General features: G+C 36.1%; 1 protein-coding gene across 1 annotated transcript in view; it reads left to right on the top strand.

Annotated features, from left to right (window-relative positions):
• Positions 1–16,931, top strand: part of AK9 (adenylate kinase 9) — a 129,607-nt gene that overhangs the window by 7,091 nt on the left and 105,585 nt on the right. Inside the window, exons 2-7 of the mRNA XM_034991444.1 lie at positions 2,094–2,221; positions 3,866–3,929; positions 5,524–5,576; positions 5,675–5,771; positions 12,161–12,273; positions 14,743–14,931. Coding sequence (XP_034847335.1) covers positions 2,094–2,221; positions 3,866–3,929; positions 5,524–5,576; positions 5,675–5,771; positions 12,161–12,273; positions 14,743–14,931 — 644 coding nt within the window. The remainder of the gene's footprint in view (positions 1–2,093; positions 2,222–3,865; positions 3,930–5,523; positions 5,577–5,674; positions 5,772–12,160; positions 12,274–14,742; positions 14,932–16,931) is intronic.

The raw sequence follows: 16,931 nt of genomic DNA, 5'->3' as shown, positions 1-16,931 counted from the left end.
TTATAATATTTAATCCTGGTTGCTTTATTATTTTGCTGCAAAGAGAAGTCTTTTTATCTTTAGTTACATTTTTTAGCAATTCATGCTGTATAGAAATGCAACTGAATTTTGTATAATTTTGAATCCAGCAAATTGGATTATCAGATTAATTCTCAAAATTTATCTGTGATATATTAGTTTCCTATGTAGACAATCATATCAACTGGGAATAATTACAGTTTTCTTTCTTTTGTCTTGTCATGACCTGAAAAGAACATTTTTAATATTTAATCATTAAATGTAATGTTTGTCTTTTGTTAACACCTTTTATCAGGTTAAAGAAATTCCCTTCTATTCCTAGTTGCTAAGAGATTTATCCTTTATTAATCATTAAAGGGTGTTGATTGTCTCATACTTTTTCTACATCTATTAAGACAATCATACAGTTTTTCTCTTTTATTTTAATATGATAAATTAATTTCTCATTCCCTCTCTTGCCGTGTCTCTCTCTGTCAAATAAATAAATAAATAATCTTTAAAAATGAAAAAAAAATTATTTTCTCATATTAAGCCAGCCTTGAATTCCTGGGGAAAGCCCAACTTGGTCATGATGTTATCTTGTTATATATTGCTGGATTCAATTAGCTAATATTAGGATTTTGTAAATCTTGTTCATGAATGAAATTGGTACATCATTTTGCTTTTTCACACTATTCTCTAATTTAGGTAAAGGTTATATAAGACCGATAATCTGATGTAAGAAGTCTCCACTTTATCTTTTCTCTGAAAGAGTGTAAGATTCTAAGACTTGGAGCTCTTCAAAAAACCATATGGTTTCTTTTGTGGGAAGATTTTTAGTTACTCAGTTCCCTTATAGTTATAGAACCACTCAGGTTTTCTCTTTTTTTTCCTGAGAAGCTGATTTTTCTAGGAATTTATCAATTTTGTTTAAATTTTCAAATTTATTTGGGATAGCTTTATGATATCCTCGCCTTATCTATATTATATCTGTAGTTTTGTTACTCTGTAGTCCTTCCTCCTTTCTGTGTCTAATATTGTTTGATCAAGTAGACAATAAATCAGTAGGCATTATGGAAGATTTAACCGATAAAATTCACAAACTTGATGTAAACCTCATTTAAAGAACACTACATCAAAAAAACATAAATCACATATCCTTTTCAAGGAATCAGGGATCTTTTAAAAAACTACAATGTACTAGGCCATAAAGCAAACCTCAACAAATTTCAAAAAATTAGTCTACCATGGAGAACATTCTCTGATTAATGACAGAAATAAAAAACAACAAAATCTTAATTTTAAGATATAAGAAACCACACTTCTAAAATTGTTTAATTGTGCCTTCTATCTTCTTGATCAATCTTGACAGTTTTCTATTTATACTTTTTTTTCAAATACCACTATTTAGCTTTGGTGACCCTCTCTATATATGTTTGTTTTCTATTTTATTAACTTTTAAAATATATTTTTCTATTTTTCCTGCTTTTTTTCCCCCAACATCTTAAAAGTGCTGAGCTTATCTCATGTACTTTTCAGAGTTTCTTTGGTTCTAATGTAAATACTTAAGGTTTCTAAATATTACTTTAGCTACATCTTCTAAGTTTTGTTATGTATGTTCATTTTTTTTCAGTTTTACATATTTTCTAATTTCCATTCAGATTTCTGTTAGAGCCATTAGTAGTCAGTCCCTACACATGTGCACATACACACATATATATGTGTCTGTATAACATATGTGTATGTATATATATAGCATATTTAATTTGATCTTTAATCGAATACACACATCATAACATACATGTTTATGTATGTATATATGTACTTTTATCTTAATTAATCTTGCAGAAACACTTCGTTTTAGCTGTCTTTTGTACAACATATAGCTCATTTTGCTTTTTGTCTCAAACTAAGAGCCTATTATTGTTTTAATAGATAAGTTTAACTTACTTGTGAATATCGGCAAAATCTTTGTATTTAGTGATGTGTAATGGCTTCTAGGCTAAGTAAATTCTCAGGATATTCTCATATTCCTTCACCTGCTGGCTTCTTCCAGCTAAATTAGTCACTAACAATTTTACTCTTTCTTATTGTAGTAGTTTATATTATGAATTCTCAAGAGAAGACAGAAGAGCATCCTTTTGCGGATATATTTAATGAAGATGAAGCTGAATATAACTTTTTGCTGTCTAAACCTGTTTGCTTTGTTATATTTGGGAAACCAGTAAGTTATCTTTTCTAACTTATTATTTACTATAATTTTTATTTTTAAAGTCATAATATTATGTTACCATACAAGAAAGAAAACCACATAATGTGCTAATTTTTTCGAGTGTTAGGCTTTCATTGTATGACTTAAAAACTGATATAATATTGGTTGTAAGTTCCTAAGTTTATCTTGTCTTGTACACTATAATTGAAAAGGAACCTACATTGTACTTATCTTTGTTTTTATATTATGAAGAAATAGAACTCATCAAAGCATTGCACCATGACAATTGTTAGTAGTCTATGATCCAAGGTTATTCCAAACATAATTTGCTTATAAAACTTTCTGTGAAATTTGTTATGAGGTTCCCTGGGTATGTGAAGAAAGGACACTATAGAGACAAACTGGGGCTCTCCCATTAATATCTGAAGGTACTGAGAGGCAATGTGCCTCACCTTTGCCCACAGTGTGTTCGCAGACCTATGTATTGTCTTTCTACAAAATAAAAAGAAACCAAAAATGGAGATATAAGATAGCCTGCTTTTCTAGGCATTTCTAGTAAGGACCTCTAAACGAGAGGTATTTTCAGCCATTGAACTAGTTGGTAGTTAGCATTAGAGCCTGAGCTGGTGAATTAAAGATCCTCTCCAGAACAGCAGAGACTAAGAGCTGGATCCCACCCTCGATTTAATTTTATATAGACCCTGGGACAGGTACCAAGAAATGGTTCCAGTAACTTTCATTATGTTTCTTAACATATAATAGAGTTTTAAAAGTCAACAGTGAACATGGATGGAACTAGAGGGTATTATGCTAAGCGAAATAAGTCAGTCAGAGAAAGACAATTATATGATCTCACTGATATGTGGAATTTAAGAAACAAAACAGAGGATCATAGGGGAAGAGTGGAAAAAATAAAACAAGACGAAACCAGAGAGGGAGACAAACCATAAGAGACTCTTAATCATAGGAAACAAACTTAGGGTTGCTGGAGGGGAGGGGGGTGGACGGATGGGGTAACTGAGTGATGGACATTAAGGAGGGCATGTGATATAATGAGCACTGCGTATTATATAAGACTGATGAATCACAGACCTGTACCCCTGAAACAAAAAATACATTATATGTTAATTAATTGAATTTGAATTAAAAAGTGTTCAAAATAAAAGTCAACAGTGAGATCAATCAGGTGCAAATATTACTACATTAAAGTAATCTTTTGTCTTGAAAATATGATACTTTTCAAAGATGTCCATTAAGTAAGAATTTTTTGTTCTTGGAAGTTACTAAGTGGAAGTCTGTCAAAACATTCATGACTAAAAACTTTAGGAAAGAGATAAAGTGATGGATTTCAATATAATCACAATGATACGTATTCAAGTTACAAAATTTGACAATCAAAAGAGGACAGTACCTGCCTGGTTTCAGGGCTATTTAAAAAATGTTATTTAAATCACTTCAAAAATGTGGCAAATGTGACAATGAGTCGAGAAAAATTAAGCTATAAATATCTAGAGTCTGCTGTTCATTTATTTTGTGGACAAAAAATTTACTTGATAATATTCATGTATTGTAACCATCAATAGAGTCTCTTAAAATGAGAATATCTGTTTCACTGGCAAATGCCTGTGGGTTTTAAATAACATCTTTCTTTTTAAGGGGGTTGGGAAGACAACTTTAGCTCATCAAATAACACAGGCATGGAAATGTATTCGTGTAGAAGGTAAATTTTACTCTTTCCTCCCAATATTTTATTATAAAAACTTTATAAAATGTAAAGAATATATCATCTAGATTCTGTGATTAACATTTCGCTATAATTACTTTATCACACATCACTACCAACCTAGTGAATGTTATCTTCAAAATAGCATCAGGCATATTTTTGCCTTTCAGTTAGTCCTAGTTTTGTTCATAGAAGTTAGGAGGGTTTATGAAATGTCTTTGACTTCATTCTATTGCCTCCAATTCTCTAATACCCTCATTTAGAACTACTGGGGACATGTGTGTTTTGGGAATCTCCCTATGAAAGATGAAAAGAGAAGAAACTCTCACAGCTGTTCTTGAGAGCATTTTTTAAGACTTAATTATTTTTTTTTAAGATTTTATTTATTTGAGAGGGAGAGCTCAAGGCGGGAGCGGGGAAGGGCAGAGGGAGAGGGAGAACCAGGTTCCCCACTGAGCAGGGAGCTGGATGCGGGGCTCAATCCCGGGGTCCTGGGATCATGACCTGAGCCGAAGGCAGATGCTTAACCTACTGAGCCACCCAGGTGCCCCAAGACTTGATTATTTTCAATGATAAATTTTATTTTTTATTATTTTGCTTTGCATTCTTTGCAGTATATGAGGACTACTAACTTTATATAAAGTATTCTTTTAATCAATAAAACTATTTTTGTCCTAATAGAAAAATAAGCAAAAGAATGAGTTGGCAATTCATAAAAGTAGAAATAAAAAAATAGACAAATGTAAGAGAAAAGTTGTTATTCAAAGAAATGGTTATTCGAAGAAATGCTAATTAAAATAACACTGATCCATATTTACCTATCAAACTGACAAAGAATCTTTAAAGTTTCTGTAATCATTTTTGGCAAGAATGTTATGACATGAGGATTCCATGTGCTGTTAGTGAAATTGCAATCTGGTACAATTTTGGGGAGACCAATCATAGATTACTAGCAGCGAGGGACATAATTCAGTTCCTGAGTTCTCCCGTAGGTCTTGCTCCTGTCATTTCTGTCCCAGGATGTCTTCCATAAGGGATGGAATATTCCCTCTTAAAAAGAAACAAATCATTGGAATTCCAGCCTCAAGCCCCCTTTTTCTAATCAGTGTTTATCTATTTTTACATTTCTTGACACATACTTTCCTTTTATATAATCAGAGTGCAAAATTAGTGAGCTCTGGATATAACTCTGTGGTTATAAAAGTATCTGGACTAATAATACTTAGTGTATACTTTTGAGTGACACTTTACAATTTCCCAGTCACTGTCGCGTACACAATGTCATTTCATCCTCACATTCTCTTGCATACTATACAGGGCATGAGCATGCAAGGCCCAGAGGTATTTAAGTAGTTAGCTTCCCCAAGATCTTTTAGCTAGCAAGTGGCAGAGACAAGTTCTCTGTGGAATACATTCTGCTGCCTCATGCTTTGGTTAGGCTTAAACGACATAATGTGTGTATAAATATGTTTTGTAAACTCTTAAAGTTCTATGCAAATATTAATCTTTGTTACCATTATAAAACAAATATGTTTCTTAATTTGGCAATTCTAATAGCAGTTTGTGCTAATATTTTGAATTCATATTCTAGTTTTACCAGTTTTGGAAGAACAGATTGCCAGGGAAACTGAAACAGGAGTTATGGTAAATCTAAGTTTCAAAATTATTATGATTAAAAAAAAAATAAGCTCTGTGTCACAGATATATATACACTAATATACACTATCTTTTTTGGTTCTTAGTTGCAATCAATACTGCTCAGTGGACAAAGCATTCCAGATGAACTTGTCATAAAGCTAATGTTGGAGAAGCTCAACTCCCTGGAAGTTTCTCACTTTGGTATGTTTATTTTTATAAATCGGTGGCTATCAAAGCAGCCTTAAAACTTGTGCTTTAGCTGAGGCACACATAATTTTCGGAGTTGCTCTTTCCTTTGCCCTGATGTGGGAATTCCAGAGCCTGAATTCAGTTAAGCAGCTTAGATATTTTTATTTGCTTGTTTACTTCCTTTTATTCTTCAGATTCTACATTTGTAAATAAATAAATAAATTTAAATGGTTCAATCTTCTTTGAGCACTGTATTATCCAGCAAAAGCATCAACACTCTGCTGTGGTCCTTCTCACAGTGCTAACAATCTCTGCTGACTGCTTTCTCATTCACTCCGGGTTTTATTACTGAGTCCTGTCCGTGGCTAGTCTTCTCTGAATCAATCCACACTTATAAGGCAGGAATTTCTTGAATGGCACCAGCTGACCCTCTGGCTGCAGATATTGGCCGGCTTCAGTCTGTTCACCCAGTCTACCCTCTCACTCTGGACCCAAGAAATCTCCCTGCACTCAAGCAGATGCTGAGCAGGGGTTTGGGGCCTAATTTCTCAAGACAAAGGCTACTGAAGCTCCAGAATGACCAAATAGAAAAGAGCAAATCCTATGACATTTGCAAAAGAAAGAAGAGGAAGAAAGATGTGCTGGGGAGAAAATCATCCACCTGAAATAGATTTATTGAATGAAAGAAGAAAAACTTAGCAAGCTGCTTTGTATCCTTAGTAAGTTAAGAGAGGACATTGTGACTATTAAGAATATAGGGATAAAAATAAAATGCAGTAAAGTAAAAACCATGATTGCCAAAGCAAATCAATAATGGAAGTAGCAAAAGCAGACATCACTGCAAACTATGTCTGTATCGTATCTATAGGTAGAAAGATTTCTCTACATATAGATGATATATAGAACAAACTACATCTGTCCATCCACATATAGATAAATATCCTCTCTCCATTATATATGTTGTGTGTGTGTGTGTGTGTGTGTGTATATATATATATATATATATATATATATATATATATATATATACACTTTGTCTACACATCAGTCTATCTATTGATCAGTGATGAAGAAGATGAGCTTGGGAAAATATCCAGAATGTGGGAGGTTAAATGAGTAAAAAGGTAAAAAAGACGATGACAGAATTCCAACATAGGTCAATAAATGACCTCCAAAAGTGAAGTGATTGAAACTGAAGCATGGGGTGGCTCAGTCATTAAGCGTCTGCCTTCACATTGGGCTCCCTGCTCAGCGGGAAGCCTGCTTCTCCCTCTCCCACTCCCCCTGCTTGTGTTCCCTCTCTCATTGTGTCTCTCTCTGTCAAATAAATAAAATCTTTAAAAAAAAGAAGAAAGAAACTGAAGCATATATACAGAAAGGCAGGCAAATATCTTCTTGTTTATACTTCGTCTCCCCTTACCTCTTGTAAAAATTAGAGTAATTTACCCACAAAAAGATGGTATAAATGATGAATATTGGCAAAAAGAGAAAAAATAATGAAAAAATAAACCCACTCAGCTATGCCATTCATGATGTTCAGGAATCTTTTTAACTTCTTCTTGTGGAAGATTTCAAACAAAAGTAAAGAAAGTGATATAAAACTCCCCCCATGTGTCCCTCACCCAGCTTCAATGACAGCTCCTGACTAATGTTTTATGTGAACTCCTGCCCACATCCCTCCCCCAACCTACTTTATTTTGAAGCTAATTCATTTCATATCAGTTCATCTGTAAATGTTTTAGTATATATCTCAAAAAGATAAGGACTATTTTTAAACCTAGTATCACATTACATTATCATACCTACTAAATTAATAGTAAATCATCTACTGACCATTCCGTGGTCAGATTTCATTATTTGCCTTGTTTATTTTTTTTTTTTCTAGCTGATCTTTGGGTTTTGGTTTTTTTGTTTTGTTTTGTTTTGGGGGGGGGTTGTTTTGTTTGTATGTGTGTTGTTGTTGTTTGTTTTTTTGTTTTGGGGGGGTTTTTTTGGGAAGGATCCAACCAGGTGTCACATATAGCAATTGACTGGTATGTCTCAAGTCCCTTTTAATCTATAAATTCCCTCTACCTCCTTCTATCATCTTGTGTTCTCTTTGTTGAAAAAACAAGTTATTTGTGTTTAAGAATTTCCTGCATTTTGGATTTTGCTGACTGGCATCCCCTCGTATCATTTAATGTATTCCTCTTTCCCCTAGACTTGCTGTACACTGGTGCTTGTTCTGGGAGCTGGCAGAGGAAAAGCAGTATAAATGATTTCTTGAGTCTGAGGGCCACACTATTAGCATGCAATTGCATGGCTGTGTTTTAGGCATGCACAACTGGGCTTATTTAAAGGCTATAGTGGGACGGGACCTAGAACCCCTTCTGCCCAAATTCCCTTCACCTATTCTATAGCATCCTCAAAGGAATTTCTATGGAACCTAGCACCCTGCTAAATGCAGTTTAAAAGTCTTTGCTCGGCAAGGAGTCTTTCTGATGTCTGGTCCTACTCACCAGCCTGGTGGATGGTAGAAGCAAAATTGGAAGTGATGAGCTTTCAAATCAGGATATTAACTTGGGTCCGGTCTGGGTGAGGCTGGGTAATTGATGACTCTAAAATCCCTAAAGACAGATGTGTGCTGCTGGGCACACTGCACAACAGAATATTGCCAAATTCAATCTTAATTTTTTTCTGTACCAGAGCCTTTTTACAGTTGAAACTTGGTATCACTATTTAGAAATAACTTACACAATCTGTAATTACAATCCTTTCATTCACAACCTGTCATGCTGTGTTGGCCTTTGGCCCAAATCAGCTTCCATGAACTGCATCTTTACCCAGGAGAAAAAGGTAGAGCCAATGCCTGGGCATCCTGAGAAGCCCCTCTCTGCTTCCTGTTTCTAGATTCCAAAAAACTCACTTTCTCCAGTAATGATGGACAGCCCTAGTCTGGGCATTCCCTGCCCCCGGCGTATCACATTGTGGATAGTCTCGTAAGTCACTGGTCACCAGTGTGTCCTCTCAAATCAGGCTGGCATGAGGTCAGGTACATATTAGGGCTGGATGGACATAAGCTACCTGATATTTCTGAATCTCTCATCACTTCAGTCTGAAAGCAGTAGCATGCCATCTTCAGTTTTGTGGAAATAGGAATTCATTCTGCTGTACCAGGAAGTGGGGGCAAAGTGATGGCATGGGCCAAGTAGCTACCCCTGGGTAGTCATATGGACAGTATTTAAGTTTTTCCCTGGTGGGGGTGATGCAGGCTGAATACTAGCCTGCAGCATATCTACTCTGCCAATGATAGTACATACAAAGCCTCGCAGCAAGGAGTGGCAGGAGGTCTACCATTCTTCCGTCTTCAGCATTGAGGGTAGGGGCTTGATAATGGTGTCAAGGAGATATGGGACAGAGAGGGGAAGTCCTCCTCTCTGCTTCCATATTCACACATGTCTCTGGGGTTAGAGAAATTGGCAGTGGGCTTGGCAGCTCTGATATGTCTACAAAGAAGTATCCTTGTGAGTATCCACAATTGAGTCTAGAGAACTAAGCTCTTCCACTCTCCCACATCTCTTCCATAGATACATTCCTAGGGTCTGGGTGTGATGATACTGGCCACCTCTCAATGAGTAAGGCCCTAAAACTTGTCACTCAGAAAATTCAGGCAGCCCAAATATTGGCCTATCAGGTGAGAACCAGACCCCATGGAAACAACCCACTCTTCTGCTGCTTCCACTAGGAAAGAGACCAAGTTTTAAACTCATTCCAATATACATGTATGCCTGAGGTTTATGATACCTACAAACAGTTGTACTTGAAATGCCTGATAAGCTGTCCAGGTAGTAGCAGTGATTGCAGTAATCTACAGGGTGCACACAGAGAGCCAAACATCCTTCTGTCATCCCTTTGTAATACACAGATGGTGGGCAGTGCTGCCAGCACAGGGAATGAAGGGGAGGTATTGTGTAATCCCCTGTTGCTTGGAAGGGGAAAGCATGAACTCTGGAGACTGATGGCCTCTGGAAATGTCAAATCAGGAGGGCTGAGCTGGGCAAGGGTTGAGTTCAGTCTAGGGCTAGGCCCCCTCACCACAGTACTCACCCTTAAAATGTGTCAGACCAGGGGGTTAATGCCAGCCATCCTGTCCCAAAGTCTTGACAAGTTTCCAATAAGGTTGTTAATCAAATGGAGAATAATTTAACAACAGGCTCCAAACCGAACTAGGGAAGTAGGAAGCCAGGGAAACAAAAAGCTAGAGCAGCAGGGGTGGCAAGTAGAGGAAGGTCTGGCCCAGTTCCCGAGACCGTGCCAATGCGTGCAGTGGCTAAATTTTTGCCAGGGGGTGTTGGGTTCACTTAAGGAACCTTGAATAGAACGGATGCCTTAGGATATCACCACTACTTCAAAATCTTTGAGACACAACAGCAAAAGCAGATGAGTAAGCTGAGTTGTAAACTAAAGATTATAGCAAGACAGGAGAGAATCATGTGATTATAGCTCACATTCCCAAAACCAAAGAAAATAGGTCTTCCTTTTTGCCTTTTGAAGTTATACCTACTTAGGATTGCTTCTCTGGATAGCATCCAACACATAGTTAGCAGAAAGTGAAGTGTTTCAAATATCTTAGGAGAAATGCCTAAGGATTTGATGAGATTTTGGATTACTATGGTAGTTGTTGGTCTGCTTTTGTAAACTAAAAAACATAATAATAAGCATGTGATAAGCATGTTCTTAAGAGAGGATTTTGAGATTGGCTTATTAGGCACATTCATTTATTCATCTATCAACAGATGCTTAATACCTTTTTTAATCATACTATTCTAGACATTGCATAGGATAGCAGTTCTCAAACTTTTTAGTCTCAAGACTCCTATATACTTATAAAAATTGTTGAGGTCCCAAAAGAGCTTTTGCTTACTTGGGTTATGTCTATCATATATTAGATATCATCATATTAGAAATTAGAACTAAGAAATATTTAAAATATTTGTTTAAAAATCATAACAAAACCATCACATGTTCACATTAATAGCATATTTTATTCAAAAATAATTTTATTTTTGCAAATCTCTTTAATATCTGGCTTAAGAGAAGACCCAACTGGATTCTCATATCTCCTTCTGCTCAATCTGTTGCAATATATTGTTTTTATTGAAACATATGAGGAAAATCCAGCTTCACACAGATATGTAGTTAGAAAGGGAAAGTATATTTTAATAGCCTTTAGAATAATTGTGACTATCCTTGATCCTACATTAAAACTCACCAAGGAGGACTTTCTTAAAGGTTATTTGCATTATAGAATCTGAAACCACATCAAGAACTTTTCAAACTCTGTTAATTAAAATCCATTTGTCTATCTTGAACTTGGACTGGATCTTTGACCCATGCATGATTTGCAGGCACCATGCAGTAGTTATTTTGGAAAATACTGACTAAGTTGTGCTAAGTTTTCCAAATGTTGACACTTTTCATTATACACTGTCAAAAAATCACTTTTATTAATTTCACCACCAATTTCATCAAGAAAAGTTTTAAAAATTGGGAAGTTGTTAAGCTTATGGCAGTAGATAAACATTTTCTAAAATTTGAATTTTTGCTTGAATTTTATCATTGGCAACAAATACTATTCAGTGGTTGTCCTTGAAGTGACCAGCTCACTCCACTCACTTTTTATAAAATGTCTGCCAAATATCCAAAACTGAATAACCATAATTTGTCAGTTCTTTCAAGAAAAAAGGTCCTATTAAAAATAGCAGAAAAATTGAAGTCCTTAATTCTGAGGGAACTGAGACTTTATTAATAAGAGAAAATTTTCTCAAGCAAGAGAGTGACATAATCAAAGAAATATATTAAAGAAATTAATGTGATGATGACAAATGGGATGAATTTCAATGATAAGATTTAGGTTTTTGGGTGGGGATGCAAGCCAATGTGCTAAGCCAAAATCATATTGATAATGTTCTGTTTTTTAAACTGTATGGGGAGAACATGGGTGTTTTATATATAAACATTATGTATGTACATATTCTATTATAAAACATTAGCTTTAGAAAGAAAATAATATACTATACACCCCCTATAATATACCTTTACGGCTTTCCTAACGCTCAAAGAATTATTAGCATGGAATTTCCTTCCCTAGACACCTCATGTGCTTAAAATAAATTGATTTGGAATTTTTAAAGATGTCTCCTCCTAGCTCAGTGATTTTATTTATGATCAGAAAAACATTATTCACTGTTATGCTTCATGTGGCAATAAACTTAACTATTAATTAAAAATATTTGACAGATTTTAAGATCTTCATTAATATTCATCAATAAGCAAATGACATTTTATAAAGTAATAACAAATAAATGCTCTCATATATTGATAACATTATAAAACTCTAAAAATTATATTTTACTCAACAGGTTATATTATCACTGAACTACCATCACTTTCACAGGATGCCATGACTACTTTGCAGCAAATAGAATTAATTAAAAATTTAAATTTGAAACCTGATGTTATAATCAATATTAAGGTAAGAATATTAGTTGTTTTGTAACTATAGTTACCATTCTTTTTGATAGTAGTGGTTCAAGGAATGTCTTCAAGAATATTAATGAGGTGCCTGGGTGGCTCAGTTGGTTAAGTGTCTGCCTTCGGCTCAGGTCATGATTTCAGGGTCTTGGGATCGAGCCCCAAGTTGGGCTCTGCACTGAGTGGAGAGTCTGCTTCTCTCTCTCTCTCAAATAAATAAATAAAATCTTAAAAATACATATTAAGTAATTAAGGAAATAATAACTTATATATCAATCATAGGGACTACTGAGTTATACTTTGATACCTCTGTATTTCTGCACCTGCAGTTCCATCCACAGGAAATATCTCTCTGTCTCTTCAACAGTCTTCAACATAGTTATCCTTTGAAAGTCAGTTCAGACATCATCTGTTTCCCTGATGACCACCCCTTCCACACCAACACACATATTAACTAACTCATTCTCTCTCTCTCTCACTTTCTCCTTTTCTCTCTCCCTCTTCCTCTCCTTTTCTCTTCCTCCTTGTCCCCTATACCTTACTTACCACAGGAGAGTTAAATACTTCTCTGATGACCATTCATGTTGCTATCTTCTACCATATTATCTATATATTGTACTTGTCCATTTTCCTTCTGGACTCTGCCTTATTTGAAGGCAAGAGCCATGTCTTGCTCATATAAACATCAACTAACACAATATATGGTACCTAATAGACACCTGATAAGTTTGCCAGTTAAATAAAATGAAAGAAGGAGCAAATGAGTTGGACATATGAATGTTAAAAAACATTACTAGGTTGATTAAGAATCAAGCTTGGGTCCTGTTCCCAATCTCTCCTTTATCAACAGCACGTGGTAGATGACATTTAGGAGACTCGCTTTCCTCTTTACAAAAATAATAACTGCCTCATGGGGGTATGATAAGAATTCAGGGAGGCCAGGTCTGCTGGTTGATATGAAAATTAATGATAAGCTTTTATATTCATACCTGCCTGATTCCCCAAATGGTTTGACAGCTCAAAGTAAAGGAGATAATTCCCAGCTCAGGTGCTGGCGCCCGGGAGTGTGTCAGGGTTAGCTGTGAGAGAGAGGAGGTGTTGCGGTGCTGAGCATGGTGTAATCTGCAGCCCACCACAGGCCGTGGTTGGAGGCCAGTCAAAATCCCTGCACGGACCTTGAGAATGTCACACATGTGAACATGTGTATAAGGGAGAGAAGAAAAGTCCTCAAACAATTAACTAAAACCAAATATAAAGTCCAAGCCATGGAAAACATAGATTGTGTAGGAAATTAACACCTGGTGGAACAAGAATGCAGATATACAGGCCCCTAGCCTCCAAATGCTTCCTACATTTGAAGCATAAATTTGGTTCTGAGTTTGATGAGCCAAAGTAGAAGGGGAAATGTGACCAGTTATATAAAATTCACCCTGTCTGTGAAAAGATAAGACATTCCTCAGGAAAAACAAAATAAGAGAAATTAGGATTAAAATTTTAAATGAGAGAAACATCTTACATGGTTCTTAATATAAAAGATCGTCAAGGTAGAGAATGAAGGCCTTAACCTCATTTATATTATAAATGTGAGAGCGAGTACCCAGGCAGTTTCTACACATTGACTCAAGTGTAATCAGAGGGCCTAATGTGAGACAGAACTCAGTACAACACACATTTCTCTGGTGGTTTGGCCTTATTTGGGGATAAATCTTGGAATTTCTAGAGCAGAAGTTCTTAGCCTGGAATCCAGGAATCCTTTAAATATCCATGAACCTTCTGAAATTATTTTATTATGTATATCTGTTTTTCTGAAGCAAAAGCCAATAGCTTTCCTCATATTCTAACGGGGTCTATACTACCAAAAAAAAAAAAAAAAAAAAGATTAAGGGCCAGTGATCTACTACAGCAGCGGTTCTCAGAGTATGATCCCAGAGCCAAATGCATCAGCGGCACTCAGAAGCTTGTTAGGAATACATATTCTTAGGGCCCACCCCAGATCTATGACTCAGAAACTCTGGGGGAGGGGGGAGGGGGCGTTCAGCTATCTGTGTTGAAAAGCCCTTCACGCGACTCCGATGCCCGCTGAAGTGTGAGGACCACTGCTCTGAGGCATGTCCTTCAGACTCACCCTCGTATTAGTCACTTCCTACAAGTGAACGTAGGAGAGCTGAAGGCAGTAGTCTTTGTCAAGGACCCACAGTGTGGGTATTCTGGGTCACTGAATAAGGAAGGGCAAATACGCATTATAGAAAAGACCCGAGAGGGTTGAAATCTTTCTTGTGAAAAATTAGGAAACCTAAATGAATGTCTTGCCTCAGTAAATACCCATCCCATCTCCACATAGAGGTGGCCTGAAGAAATCCGAAAATGAGCAAGGAAGCTCCTACAGTTTTGTTTCTCAAAGTGTGGTGCATGACTGTCGGCATCAGAATCACTCAGGATGCTTGTTAAAATTACTAATGTTGTTCCTTAGTGCCCTGACTACGATCTATGCCAAAGAGTTTCTGGGCAAAGGCAGCATAGTAGTACAGGGTACATATACAGAAGAGATCAGTGGGATCCTGAAGTCATTGAGAATCGTAGGAAAAAGAGGAAAGAAGCCCAAAAAGAAGGAAAAGGAGAAGAGGAAGGTGAAGAGGAGGAAGAGCAAGAAGAAGAAGAGGTAATATCCCAATACCATATACTACACTTTTAAAATTTGCTAGAATTAAACTAAATAATAGCATGGATAAACAAAATAGCAGTTACTAGAGAAAATTACATTTTAAATGTTTATTTAATCTAGGGGAAATAGAACAAATATTTCATGTTTTCAAGAACTATCAGATCATAATCTAGGGGCCATCAAGTTTAACCTTCTTGTCAGTATGGAAGTCCTTCCACATCCTGAAGCTAATCTGCTTCATTTCATAGCAACAGAAAGTAATTGGTCACCTACTGTGTGTCAAGCCCTGTGCAAGCTAGAATGAGGAGACCAAGCAATTAAAAAACAGGGTAATGCGGAGAGCAAGTAACCCAGGCAGAATCCAATTTATGATGTTAACATAATCCCGATTCCAGTATCTAGCAAAGAGATTTTTAGAAAAAAAATCTAAAGCCCAATTTCACATATACATGTTGTTATAATAATCCTAAAGTCAGTGCTTGTAAACATAATGCAATAGAACACCAAAAGAATTTTCTACCATGACTTAATGAGGAAAATTTGATGTGAAGAAATCTGTTAACAGGTGATGGGCTGGATTTGGCCCAGTGGGCAGGTGGGCCATAGTTTGCCAGTCCCTGCTTTACAGAAATATACCTGTGATTTCTATTATAAATTAATTTATTTATATTTTTAAGGAATTTTATGTATTTTTGTAATTGCTACAATTTATCATTTATTATAAATGTATAAATACTATTTTTATTAGGCCTACACTCTGCAAAATCAGATGTTAACTTAAAATGGATACATTGCAAATCATTTGTCCTGTAGAAAAGATAACCCTCAAAGGTCACAATTCTATTGCCCTATAGGATATTAAACAGCCTATATCCAACTTTGCAATCTGATTTCAGTGATTATATATACTTCAGCTTTGTCATCCTGTTGGTTTTCTCACTAACAGGTTAAATGAATCTGTGACATTTGTTCTTTAATAATAGTTAGATCTTAAAAGTTCTCATCATAAGAAAAATAATTATTAACTGTGTATGGTGATGAATGTTAACCAGACTTATCGTGGTGGTCATTTCTCATATATACAAATATCAAATCATTATGTTGTACACCTGAAACTAATCTAATATTATGTGTCAATTATATCTCAATTTATAAAACCTATTAATATAAGAAAACTCATTTAAAAACATTAAATAACCTTCCCTGTGCAAATAAGGCATTAGATAATAACCAGAATCTGTTCTCTATTTTCTTTTTGAAAAGGAAAACCTCAGGGTGCCTGGGTGGCCCAGTTGGTTAAGTGTCTGACTCCTGGTTTCAGCTCAGGTCGTGATCTCAGGGTCATGTGATTGAGGCCCGAGTGGGGCTCCACGCTCAGCAGGGAGTCTGCTTGAGATTCTCTCTCCCTCTCCCTCTGTCCCTCCCGCTTGTGTGCACGTGCTTTCTCTCGCTCTAAGATAAATAAATCTTTTTTTAAAAAATGGAAAACCTCATAGCAAATGGGAATAAAAGTGTGTCGTTTTAGCATGAATAAAGTATACTGTCTTAAATCAAAGACGGTAAGATAGAGGAGTCACAGCTCACTTAGTTACAGGGACCATGGTTGTGTCAGATTGTGATGTCAGCCAGGAACATAATCGGGAAGAGTGAGGACTAGTAGGCTAGGACTGCACTGTCCAAGATAGTAGCCACTAGTCCTGGGTGGCTATTTAAATTAATTAAAATTATATAAATTTAAAATTTAGTTCCTCAGTAGTACCAGCCACATTTCAAGTGCTCATGACCAAATATGGCTGTGTCTTCCAAACTGGACAACACAGATACACAACATTTCCATCACTGCAGAAAGTTCCACTGGACAGCTAGTGGGTACCTGTCCTTCTTCAGAAGACAGCTGCCTCTCGGCTCCAGCCCAGCCAACTCTTGCCATGTGGGAATTCTAGCCTATTTTTACCAGGTAGTCTGATTTTTCCAAAGAAGCCAAAATCAGCATTTTA

This window comes from Mirounga leonina, unplaced genomic scaffold (genome assembly GCF_011800145.1).
Source record: "Mirounga leonina isolate KUSES-001 unplaced genomic scaffold, KU_Mleo_1.0 Mir_53, whole genome shotgun sequence".
Lineage (NCBI taxonomy): Eukaryota > Metazoa > Chordata > Mammalia > Carnivora > Phocidae > Mirounga > Mirounga leonina.
Note: the sequence above shows the minus strand (reverse complement) of the source record. Positions and strands in the feature narration are given on the sequence as shown.